We start from the raw sequence: 12,737 nt of genomic DNA, 5'->3' as shown, positions 1-12,737 counted from the left end.
TAGAGGTGGTAGCTTAGTAGGAAAAGTACCATACCGCATACTGCACTGTTTCTTCTGACAATGATACTTCTCAGTTTCTACAAAAAAGAAACTACGTCTATCAATTTGGTATGAAGAAGTTTCATTAATGGATTTTGGCACAGAGACACAAGAGTTCAAATCCCCCTCTAGTGCAAAGAGCCTCTCAGGAACTGCCTATAAGATGAAATGCCAAGCAGCCTTTCAACATGGGCTTTAGGAATACACTTTCAACTTACTATTGCACTAATTGTATAAGCTGCAAAGCAATGAAACATGATGACCTTCCCAAGCTTTCTTTTTGGGACCTCTACAGACAGAGATGTTCTTTCCTTTGTCAGCTCCCATGTTCAAAAAGGACAGTATTTGACTTCAGTTGGGTTCTTGAGGGTTTTTCTCCCCTGAAATGGGGACCCCATCAGTCCTTTCTAAGGCAGTGTCTTAATAGAAGCAAGGCGCTATTACATGAGCCTTGTACATGAGCCCTAAAGAGTTAACAGAGCTGTTTATGCAGAGACAGATGTGAAAGAACATAAAGCCCCCTTTGTGTGTAACAGGAGCTTAACATCTGCTTTGCACAGCATAATCCTACTAAGATGAATGCAATATTCTATTCTCCCTTTTACATAAACAAAAATGAAAATAGACTCAAGAGTTTGAGTTAAAAATAAGTTGCTTAGATAAAGAAACCCCATCGTTTTATTTTACAATATGACATACAAGCTCAACTCCTCAGAGATTTTACTGCACTCCAGAAAACACAGGAATGCTACTGCAGAACCCTCTGATGACCGTTACCGAACTAAAATACTTAAAGGCCAATAAGATGTATCAGTTGTTTTTGAAGTGCTATCCCCTAGGAGAAACACCATTGACAATTAAATGTACAACAGAAAGTTTACAATACTAGATACTTTTTGAAACTACAACCATTATGTTTAGGGAATGGGCTCCATTTGGGTCCCAAGGTACCAGTAACAGTTTAGTATTGTGACTGTCATTGGAAACAAACATCTGTGACAGCTAATTTTTACAGTGCAAGGCCTCCCCTGCAGTGCAAAATACCCAGGCAAGAGCTTGCTCTAGCACAAAGATGACCTTACAACCACAGCAGCAAGTATGAGCCTCACCAGACAAAAGTTCTGTTCATTGCCTGGGTTTTATTTTGTGTTAAACAAGCAAACAGCATACAAGGTAGGAAGTCAGGGTATGTCACTTTCAAGCCCAAAGGCAGTGAATTTATGTTACATCAGATAATCCACAGTAATTGCTTACATGCATGATTCCATCCCATAGTAACTGAGACTACTCCTCTCGATGAAAGAACGGTGAGCCATTACACATTTACTGTGAAGTCAAAACAGATGTTGGCAAGAATACACACACGTACGCATGTGTGTGTATATATCCATCTATATACCCAGAGATTAGAATTTCTTATAGATTTTATCATCAATAGAGCTCACAATGTTCCCTAGAGCTGCTCACAACCTACTATTGATTGTAAGACCTTGTTTTCAATTGGACATAATTCTGCAAATCTAGAAGGCATTGGGGGGGGGAGTTACCTCTGTTTTTAATCAAGAGCTTTGGTAGTGGGGTTTTGGAAAGGGGGGTATTCAGCTAAGACAGCTCAGCTGCTTGGGAGAACAAACTTAGAATACGTGTTGCAAGCAAATTTTGAAATAATGAAAATAAAAAAATCCTCAAAAACATTAGCCTATGGTCACACCAGATTTGGCACATTCTCAACTTGAAACATGACAAGATCTCTGTATCAGATGCACCTTTTGCCACCCCTACAAAAAGTAAACTAGGACAGGACACATGCTGTGTGAGGAATTTGGAAGAGTGAATAAGGTGACAAGACAGAGCAGGAGTCCAAGCTAGGGGCTGGCAGGCACAAGACAACATTCTGGAGCTAAATTATTGAGATGGGAAAAAAACCTGAAGACTATTACCAGGACATAAGAACTGCAGGCACAGCAAACAGGTGGTGGTGGTAGGGAAGCAGAGGTAGCCTGGAGCAGCAGAACAGGGGGAGAGCTAGAAATGGCTAAACATATACTGAAGACCAGAATGCAGAAAGATAGCTTGGATAAAGAATCAAGCAGAGGGTAACTGCAGTCAGCCAGACAAGGAGACTGAACAATAACGTTAAGGGTCAGGAACCAGGAGCAAAAGAAAGAGGAAAATCTTTGGAACAACGATGCAAAGTCTGACCAGAGGCTGGCATTGTATGCTAGTGGAAAGGACTGGACAGTCACAGAGTAGATACGATTGGTCTTGGAAAAAATGGGCAGATGTTTGCTTCTCACTGCCGAGGAATCTCTCTTGTTCCTCTATTCCTCCTCTACAGCAAAAACAGGCAACATGTATTAGTAATACTAATTAACAGTAGCAATAGGTACTAATTAAAAAGACTTCACGTATTAGTTTTATATTAATTAAAGCAGCAGACACCTCTGCCATGAATCTCGAGCTTCTAACCCTGTAAATGAATTGCATAATGCCACTGGTTTTTTCCTTCCCCCCCCCCCCCCAAACTGGTAGGAAATTGCATACAACGTACACTACATCAAATAATTAATATTGTACAAAAGACGGGATGTAAAACTACCTGTGAGAACTGTCATTCTTTCCCTTACACACACACATTCAGGTAAAGTCCTTAATTACATGATCACACAGTTTCCCACCTGCAACCCATGTCTTTTAGTGCACGCAATGGATTCACACTGACAGTGAATTGGGGCTGTACATAAAACACTTGGACCACTATTTTTAGTAATCTGGCCACTCCTTTGGCACAGAAACAGTAGGGTGAAAGAAAGGCTGCGAAGAGATGAAAAGGAAAGCCTGGGCTGGAAATGATGGTCTTCTGTCTTGTAGTTAAAGACTACTACAATGTCATCCCAGGATCTGGATCCTGGCCTTCCTCAGCATCACAGGAGGATTCTGTGACAAGGAAGTCAGTTTAACAAAATCTTTCAGAGATTGCTGCTAATCTTGTGCTTTCTCTGCCTCCAGAGGTCAAACCTGACTATTTTATAAGAGCTGTAATGCTTCCAACTGCCTCTGAGGTCAGTGAACATATACTGCCTTGAACTTAAACATCTGTAGAATGCCAAATACTCCAAAGTAAGTCTTAAAACACATATCAAATATTCACCGATATTCTTGCTTTTAATCTGTTCTGATAAGGCCGAGTTCATTCATCTCCCTAATCTCTGAGATAACGTAAGAATAAATTCACTGATATTAGGGCAGCCACAGGTATAAGCTGCCAAGAAAATCAACAGTGCTTCCAGAGCAGGGTTTGAATGTAATGCAAATACAGTGTAAACAAGTTGCTGAAGGAACCCTCTGTGTAGTAGTAAAATAGTTGTTTTGAGGGGTGAGTTACAAAAGGATTTGCTATAGTCTTTTTGCAGGCTGGACACTCCTTCCCTGTGCCTTCCCAAACACTATTATTTCAACTGTAGGTAACAACAGACAGAATGTTGCAAAAACAAGTCAGATTAAGAAAAACTTTACCACAATCCACTGGCTCCTGTTGAAACACTTCCAAGGTTTCACATTATGATTTCTGTTTTAATGACTGCATCTTCTATGACTAAGACTTCCAGAGTTAAAATTCATAACCAGAGCTCCTTGAGAATCACAGGAAGATGAAGAAAATTCTCACAATTCCAGGATGCAAATTCTCCTTGTGCACATTACAATGAGCCCCACATAAAAAACAATTCACAGGGCTTGCAATGATATGGATAGGGGACAGGTAATGAGCCAGCAAGGCTGGCTGTCATAACCCATCTATGGCTTAACCTCTGCGTAAATCTCTTTATGTCAAAAGTGAGCACATGGCAGTTACTGGCTTACAAAATGTACAACTCACCCTGCCCACACATCTACTATCTGCAGGCTGGAAACAGCTCATCTGACCACTTTTATCTTCTGACAGTTAGGCTGCTGCTGTCGGTCAGGGTAGATCAGCCTGGTCAGCTACAGCAGTAGCCCAGAGCCCAAGGACCGAGCTGCTCACGACACAAGTACTGGCTGGCTGGGCAGCACACTCTCTTCTAACAAACACTGCCTCTCTGACAGAAGGGCAGCAGGAAAGGCCCTAGTGGGATGTCAGGGCTGACATCCCCCGTGGGTTGTCACATCGACTATAATGACCTACATCTTCTCTACCACTCTCCCCTCTGGCTTTCTGCAGTATCATCGCTGTTCTGCTACTCTCTACACGGTGCGATCAGGAAAAGAGATCACCCTGCTGTATACTAATTGTCAAAACCACTTATTTTTCAGTCTTGGATTGGCAGGGGACAAGAACTTTTCCTTCTAAGTTTGTACACATCCAGTACATAGACACATATAATGCTACTCGCAGAGCAAGACAGCTCTGCTGCCATAACCGACAGAATAAGCTTCATGTACTTGCGCCACCTGTTCCAGGAAGCTGCAGGAATTAGAGGCTTACCAGAAACAGAAGAAAGGCAGAAGTACAGGTCTAAATTAATCCCAAATATTCCTCTAATATAAATTTTACTACACAGATTAATTTGCAGTGTTCAGTGTAATAGGTAAAGCATGGAGACATTCCTGCACAGAAAGGCTTGGCTTCATTCTGCTCATACTTCAGTCAAGGCCAGCAAGTTTCTTAGAAAAGTACCTCAGCTCTCCCATCCCGCAAATTCAATCTGTGTTCTGACTTTTTCAGACATCTAAATCCTTGTTTTTGCCTTCATTCTATTAATAACGCCATCACATCCATTCCTGAAGTTTACCGAAGAAAGGACAACATAGAAAAGTATTGAATCTGCTCTGGTTCAGGCCAAATCTCAAGCTCTCTCCCAAGGAAGAAGCCCATCACATCTTTCTTCAGCTTGCTCACACGTTGACTAGTAAGAAAGATTACTCATCCCACCACCAGTACAAACCTGGCAAAATACAAGGCATGTCCTCAAACAGTAGCCTAAAGCCACAGTCTGAGAGCTGAACATTTTGGTGACAGGTTTTTGATATGGTTATTATCCTAATTCTTTTGCTTTGGAACAAAGTGACTTCTTTAAAACTTAGGCAGCCAGCAGGGAAAACATCTACCTAAAAAGGATAGTATTTTGCCCAACAGATTTAATTTTAAAGTACATTTCATCAATACAGTAATAAAATTCACAAGTACCCCGACATTTAAGGCCAGGTGTTTCACCTACTTACCTTCCCAAACAGAACAAGCAAGTGCATACATCACCTCAACAAATTTAAAAAATTAAATTTAAATAAAATCCAAAGCAAAACAATGATGCAAGAAACTTGAAAATAAAAAATATAGCTGATGAGTTAAACTTTTATCCTGACAGCTGCCAGTGTGACCCACACAGATACTATAACTTTCATATTAAGAACCATCCAAATATAGCACAACTGCTAGTAAGTTCTTTGGGTTTGGTTTGGTTTGTTGTTTTTAAATAGCCCTTACTACTTCCTGTGGCCACCAATGAGTTTGCTATTGCAGTGAAATCATGCACTCCTCCCAGCGGGTGGGTTTTCTAAACAATTGACATTCAACAATAGATAACATTGAAGCAGTGGTAGGGCAGCTCCAGAGAATGACATACAATTATGTAAAGTTTTGAACAAAGGCATTCACAGATGTCTCAGGAAATGGATTTTCATATGACTAGCCATCACAGTACGTTAAGATAAATGCTGCAGGCACAGAGTTCTCCTTAGTTACTTTGATTCCTTGCAGTAACTCCACTTCCCCACTCTTAGATGTACTAATACATCCTGAACTGGAAAAAAAAAAAGGGGGGTGGGGGAGGCGGGATGGGATGGACAGAACAACACTAAGTTATCTTTTCAGGGCTTTTTATGCATCTGTTATCTCCAAACTCCAAAGTGACTGAAATGGAGCTTTCTGAGTGTATCATGTCAAAGTGACATGACTCCAAGTCTGAGCATTTTTCATAAATTTGATATTCTTCCCTGCAGAATTCAGCACCTTTCACTTGAATGGACACCCAAGGAAGTATTTTATGACTTCACTGAAATATTTCTTTTACCTACTAGTTGAATATTTTTTTTCACCTTAGCTAAACCACATTCTTCATCTATTTAACACTGCACTCAGGTAGCTTTAAAAAAAAAAAAAAAAACTAAAACTGGATGGCAGACTAGTAGTCACACAGTTGCAAATATGATATGCCATGTCTTTATTTTTAACAGCCGTTTCTTATCTTTAAAAAATAGTTCCTTCTAGGCTACTACAACATTCTTCAATCAAAAGTATCCAGAAGTGACATGATGAAGATGTCTTGAACAGTTTTGGAGTATTTTGATGTTGCAAGTCTCCATTGAGCTTAAACTAGCTCATTAGCTCCAGACAACAGGACAGACAGGACAGCAAAGCCCTGGGCACACGCTGCAATGGATGGCAAGACCCAGTGTGAATATTGGGGATACCTGTCCAGAGAGCCGAGTGCTCAGTATTTCTAGCTGAGCTTGAATTAGCTAGCTACTTCAGCCAACTAAATTTATACAAATTGTCATCAAAGCAGTTTGAAAAAAAAATATATAGTATTCATGTCCACTGAAAACTTTGCCACTGAAATATCATTCTGGAGGAAACTGAAATTTGAAAATTTTAGGTAAACCGTTCTGATCTCACTGACTTTAGAAATGAAAGAAATATAAATCAGGATTGTGGACAACACTTAATGCTGAATTCATATTGAAAGGTCACTCTTCCTGCAAAGGATTTTTTAAATACATGGGGGAACAAAACCAACAAGGAGATTTTAAAGTACGTTTGTAATAATCTCCTCAATCTGGGTTCTTTATATGACTGACCTGTTCCAAATGTTAGATTGTTATGCATAATTATCCAGGGATTTAAATACTTTACTGAAACATAACTCAGAACTAAAAAACTGCAGCTGCTTTCTGAGAAATCCTAATCTGATTTTATTTAAGGAGTGACCTTCCTTCAGAATCGTTATTTCTCCAGTTCCCATACAAACTATCAACATGTTTTGAGAAAAGTTTTAATCCTACAAACTGTGTTTCAATTAATTTCTCAAAATATTTTAGATCATACCTTACAAAACAGCTGTTCTCTGCTGGAAGGAGAAGGAACCAAACAACCACTTATAGTACCTTCATTAAAACCTTCCCTTAATTTTATAAACAGTACCTTGGATGTAAGGTCTCGGTGGAAAATGCCTTTATAGTGAAGATAACCGATTCCCATAGCAATGTCATATGCCAGTTTCACCCTCACTGTCCAGGGCAGATGTTGGTTACTGTCTAATAGCTGTTCCAGGTTACCACAGTTGATGTACTGAAAAGACAAAGCAACATTTGTGATGAATTATTTAACTTTACGTATTGTCAGAAACGTAAAATTTATCATTACAAAGTGTCCTCGGCTCAGCTACACATTAAAAACTTTTTTTTTCATAAGGGCTAGGCAGGCACAGAGTTCGCAGCTCAAGAGAGGCTTCTTGAGCTTCATCACCTATACCGATGGCATTTACATTAAAGATGCGTGCAACAGACACCAGCAAATTAACTCCAAGGCATTTAAACAGACCCTTCAGAAACACCTACAATATAATAGCACCCTCTCATTTCAGTGTGAGGAAAATAAAGGCAAGAAGAATGAAGAGCTGGCTCTCATACAGAGTAAGTCAATAAAGAGAGGGCTGAGTATCCAAGTGTAGGTCACAGAGCCTGATCGAGTTCCCTGATATCAATTCCCTAAACTGAAGCAGCATCAAATAAAAATATTACAACATGTTGCTGTAAGTTACATTTTTGTAATGCTCTATCTACAGGTCCTAATCAGCAATCTGATTCGTACTGTGCTCAGTACCACATCAGCCCTGTCAAATGGTAGCCCCCATCAAAAGGAACCTACGTTAAGTATAAGAGAAATGCTACAATAGACAGTGAAACAAAGCAGCACCCAAATGATGCTACATAGTATAACCCAGGGATAAGGGTATCCCTACTGCTCGGACGATCATTACAGCAACGCTGGGCTTATGCTTTATGTATAGACCCTTAATACAATAGCAGCTACACCATGTTTGAGTAGCTTCTTGTTTCACGCCCAGTCCCCTCACAAGCAACAATGCAAAAAAACCTAGCTAACTCCAGAAGGAAAACCTGGCAGTGACTCCTCTCAAGAAAATCCACGCGAAGCAGACAGGATAATTTTCTCCCAAGCCTGGTCTACGCTGTGGCAGGCTGCACTGGCTTTGCTCCTCCGTGCCATACAGTTCTCCAACTCTCTCTCTCTCAAGAGGCTTTGCACTTTCCTGTGTCATTCACCCAGATAAAACATGTGCCACCATTATCATGTTAAATCATAATTGCAGCTCTTATTATTTCAGAAACTTTGAACTTGCTTGTATTTTGTTGGGCTGCTTTGTGTCTTGGGCACTGGGGCACAAGGCCAATGTGAATCACGCACCGTGCGGGTGTAGCTTATCTCCTCAGACCATACATACAAACCAGACCACGAGCAAGTCTGGGGGTCATGGCTCACCTCCTGGATAGTCTACAAAACTCAGCTTCTTCCTTACAGTCAGGCCCTGTCTTCTGAGCTCATCAGTTAATTTTGAAAACAAGTTTTCAGCAGATACACAAGTTTCCCAGGTTACTATTTAATGAGGCTAAACTGTTCAGGCAGATGATGCACAAATTAATTTTAACTGTCAAAAAGCTTACTAGGAGGGGGCACCACAAATTGGCATGGGGCTCCGCTGCTCCCCTCAGCTACACTGCACATCCCTCGGGAACTGGGTTCATCCCAGCCCATGCACAGCAGCACATCTCACTGGCAGTCCAGGACACGACCCCTCTCCCCCTTCTCTCTCCATGGAAGATCTGGTGACTGCTGGACAAGCTGGGAGGTACCCGTGCAGCACATGGACACAGCAGGCACAAAGCACCCTCACCCTCAGCATTCGCTTCTTCTCCTTTTAAATACAAATCCTTGACCTGATCATGGTGCTGCACATCCACCCATTGTCCTCAAGCAACAATCAAGGCGAAGGGTGAGCACAAGAGTTACCTCTTTGCAATGTTCTTCAAAGAATGACAGACAATTAGCCCCTTATGAGCCAGATTTTAGGGCCAATATCAACTGCCTTCTCGTATCAAAGCAGGCAATCCCACAAAAGGTGCCTGGGTCTAGAACATACTCCAATATTTAGCAATTTCATGTTCTCATGACTTCTTCAAGATGCTGTTTCATATCTTTTGCATTGGACTAACTGCAGGAGAAAGAGCGCAATGATATACAGGAAAGGATTTAAAAATAAGATAATAAACAGAATGCTTCTCATATTGCCTATTTCTAGGCTAAACAGGCAAAAAGGATTTGTATTTCACAGTTAGGCAAGGAAAGCTCTTGAACTCTAGAGAGTAATCTGACTGACATTCTAAAATGCACTGTCCTGTTCTTCAGTAGTAAAATTTTCTATCATACTATTCTCTTTGGTGTTGAATTCAAGATAATTTTATTACTCAGAAATTTGTGCTTAGTGCATATAATTTTGCAAAATAAAATGCTCACAGGGCCCTCTCCAAAATCAAAGGCAAACAAGACTTAACACAGCAACAATAAAAATCAAACGTTTAGGACTGGTATAAGCCCAGGCACTGCAGCTGTGGGGGGAAGGGAGTTGATCAGATGACTACACTGGAAACTAGAAATTGCAGGCTGGTGCAAGCCAGAGGTCCAAAACAACCTGTCCCTTACGCTAGGAGTTTGTGTGTCAGGAGAGCAGAGAAGCTCTGGAACAGGTCACTCAGAGGCTATGCAATCTCCATCCTTGGAGATTTTCAAGACTCAACTACAACATTAAGTCAGGTTGGCTGCAACTCTGTGGAAACAATGCTGCTTTGTACTTTTCCAGCTTTGATCTTTCTTTCTCGTTTCTTTTATTTGAACCCCTAAGGGAGCTAGATGACCTTACAGAGCATTAAAATAAAACAAAAAAACAACCCACTGCTCAATGTAATTTGAATATTTATTTTTTTTTAAATCACAAGTTGTTAGCATGCTTAAGAAAAAAATGCTGAGTAAGTTTTCTCCATTAACTTCATATGTATTCCCAGACTCCTTGGAAAAGTGTGAGCAGCACTTCTCATCCAGTTATGTTCAAATCAGAACATTAGTGACCAACCTGGAACAGAAGGCACTAAAGCACCTAGCTCAATAACCCAAATAGAAAGTGACACTTATCAATTATCTCAAACCATTTCACCTTTCTGACTGAGCAGTATACAGTGCAACCATACTTGAATGCATTGGTAGGAGAATGCAAGTGGGAAGGCAATCAATTGCTGGCCTGGCTTTCCATTTTGGTTAGGGTTACACTGTGCCATACCATGACAGTAATTGCTCCAGATATGCTAATAAAATACAGCAAGCTTCCAAGAAGAGTATTGACATACATACTGAAATGTGACAATAGTTAACTACTACTTTGAGCACGCTCATGCTTTCCTCTTCAGTCAGGTAGCCTACTGATTTGATCCACTGCTGCTGTATTCGTTAAGTGCATCTAATACATCTGTTCTCCCTGCGCCCTTCCAGTCAAATTGGCTTCCAGGATCATTCACCCATCTCAGCTGCAAGGACTGGATTCTAGCATTGGCTGGGTAAAAACCAACACACATAGGACACGAAGGGCTATGAAGATGATGAGGGGACTGGAGCATCTCTGATGAGGAAAAGTTGAGAGAGCTGGGCCTGTTTTGCCTGGAGAAGATTGAGAGGGGATCTTATAAATGCATATAAATATCTTAAGGGTGGGTGTCAAAAGGATGGGGCCAGACTCTTTTCAGGGGTGCCCAGTGACAGGACAAGAGGCAACAGGCATAAACTGGAACACAAAGTAAAGAAAAACTTTACTACGAGGGTGACAGAGCACTGGAACAGGCTGGCCAGAGAGGTTGTGGAGTCTCCTTCACTGTAAAGACTCAACACCCAAGTGGATGTGATCCTGTGCAACCTGCTCTAGGTGAACCTGCTTTATCAGGGGGAGTGGGCTAGATGATCTCCAGTGGTCCCTTCCAACCCCAACCACGTGATTCTGTGGCACCACATGCATGAGCTGCAAGAGCAAGAATCAAACCTGCCTCTAGCACATACATAAAACCCACTAGACCTCCTATACGAAACTGCCACCTGGCAAGTGCTCAGACCTCATTTACTGGAGATGTGAGTTCTGGTTTTGGCTCTCACTTCTAGTATACTTCGGTGAAGCACAGCAGGCTAATCATCAAGTGAACAACTGAACTAAGATTTTCCTATAGACTTCTTGAAGACTCTAGTTGATCTCCGATTTTAGCTGGCCAGCAGGTAATATTTGCACATAGAGTCCTGAATTGTCCCCAAGGCAAGCACCACACAGAGGTCAGTGCTCCCTCAGTGTCACATCAGTAATCCAATTCTTCCAGTCATTCAGGCTGATAATGCAAAAGCCAGCCTGATGGCCTATTTATTTTTCAGAGTCCTTGAACAATGCCTTTTTGGAATAGACGCAAAATTATGGACATTATTTCCTAATTGCCAAAGCAACTGAAAGAAAAATATTGTTCTCAAGCTCTTACTGGCACAAACCAGCTGTGTGTGGTAAGAATATCCTAAAGGACAGCAAATGCACCTCTCCCAAAGAGAATACTGGATTTTATTTTGTCCCTGAAACATTTCAGTGCTGGTACAGTAAGGCTACAGCGTACACATAATCTCTAAGCATTATTCTACAACAACAACACTCACCATTGCCTAAGTATACAAGCAACTGGAGCATGGATCTGATTGGGCTCCGACAATGAAAGCAAAGGACACTACATTTCATACAGTGACCTCACGGCTAAATGGAGCAGTGTTCAGACCTTTTCAAACTCTCTATCATCAGGTTGCAGTGAAACAGCTATCCATTATTCCTACTGCTAGTTTTTTGTCATGTAACGGGATACACCAAGTCAGTTTATCTGGTTGCCTGAGTCTAAAACTAACTGCTTTGGGTTGTTTATTTTTACTTTTACCACAACTTAACACAGCAAATTGAACACGGGCTTAAAAGACCATTTTAACTCACAAAAAGATTATTTTCCTACAGATTTGCTTAAAAGACCATTTTAACTCACAAAAAGATTATTTTCCTACAGATTTATCCAGAACAAGAGCTCATGCTTCTGTTGCTAGAACAGAAGTTCAGCAAAACTATATTTGTTACAGTTCTCCCAAACCTTATGAGGAAAGAGAGCAGCAGCTTCTTTGAAGGACAAGTTACCCAGAAGCTCAGCCAAGCATAGGTGCTTTCTGGATCCAAGAGCATCAAGGAGGCTTCTGATGTTATAGCTTAATACTACAAAATGCAAAAGCAGCAGTATATAACCCCTTCCCACACAACAGTCAGGGCATAGGGAAACACACTCTTTTAACTTTAGGACAATAGGACTGCTTCCTTGCAAGACACTTGCAGTCACATTATCAGACTCAAGCATATGAAATGAGGAACAGAATGAAATTCAGTGTATAGTGGTACTTACACATAGCATTACATGCTTCATTTCAAGACACTAATACTGAACTTCAGCTGTCAGATTTTAGCCTTCAAAAATATTCAAGTTATTCAAAATAAAAGGTTTGAACATACCAATATGAGAACTACAAGCTTTTAAAGAAA

At 40.8% G+C, this 12,737-nt stretch overlaps 1 protein-coding gene across 2 annotated transcripts in view; it reads right to left on the bottom strand.

Annotated features, from left to right (window-relative positions):
- Positions 1-12,737, bottom strand: part of TESK2 (testis associated actin remodelling kinase 2) — an 84,772-nt gene that overhangs the window by 17,726 nt on the left and 54,309 nt on the right. Inside the window, exon 5 of one of the 2 annotated variants that reach the window (XM_037403686.1) lies at positions 7,220-7,366. The exons of the other annotated variant lie outside the window; for it this stretch is intronic. Within the exon in view, the coding sequence (XP_037259583.1) occupies positions 7,220-7,366 (147 nt within the window). The remainder of the gene's footprint in view (positions 1-7,219; positions 7,367-12,737) is intronic. 2 annotated transcript variants of the gene reach the window in all.

Source organism: Falco rusticolus, chromosome 11, assembly GCF_015220075.1.
Source record: "Falco rusticolus isolate bFalRus1 chromosome 11, bFalRus1.pri, whole genome shotgun sequence".
NCBI classification, from domain to species: domain Eukaryota; kingdom Metazoa; phylum Chordata; class Aves; order Falconiformes; family Falconidae; genus Falco; species Falco rusticolus.
This window is presented reverse-complemented; position numbering and strand designations above follow the sequence as displayed.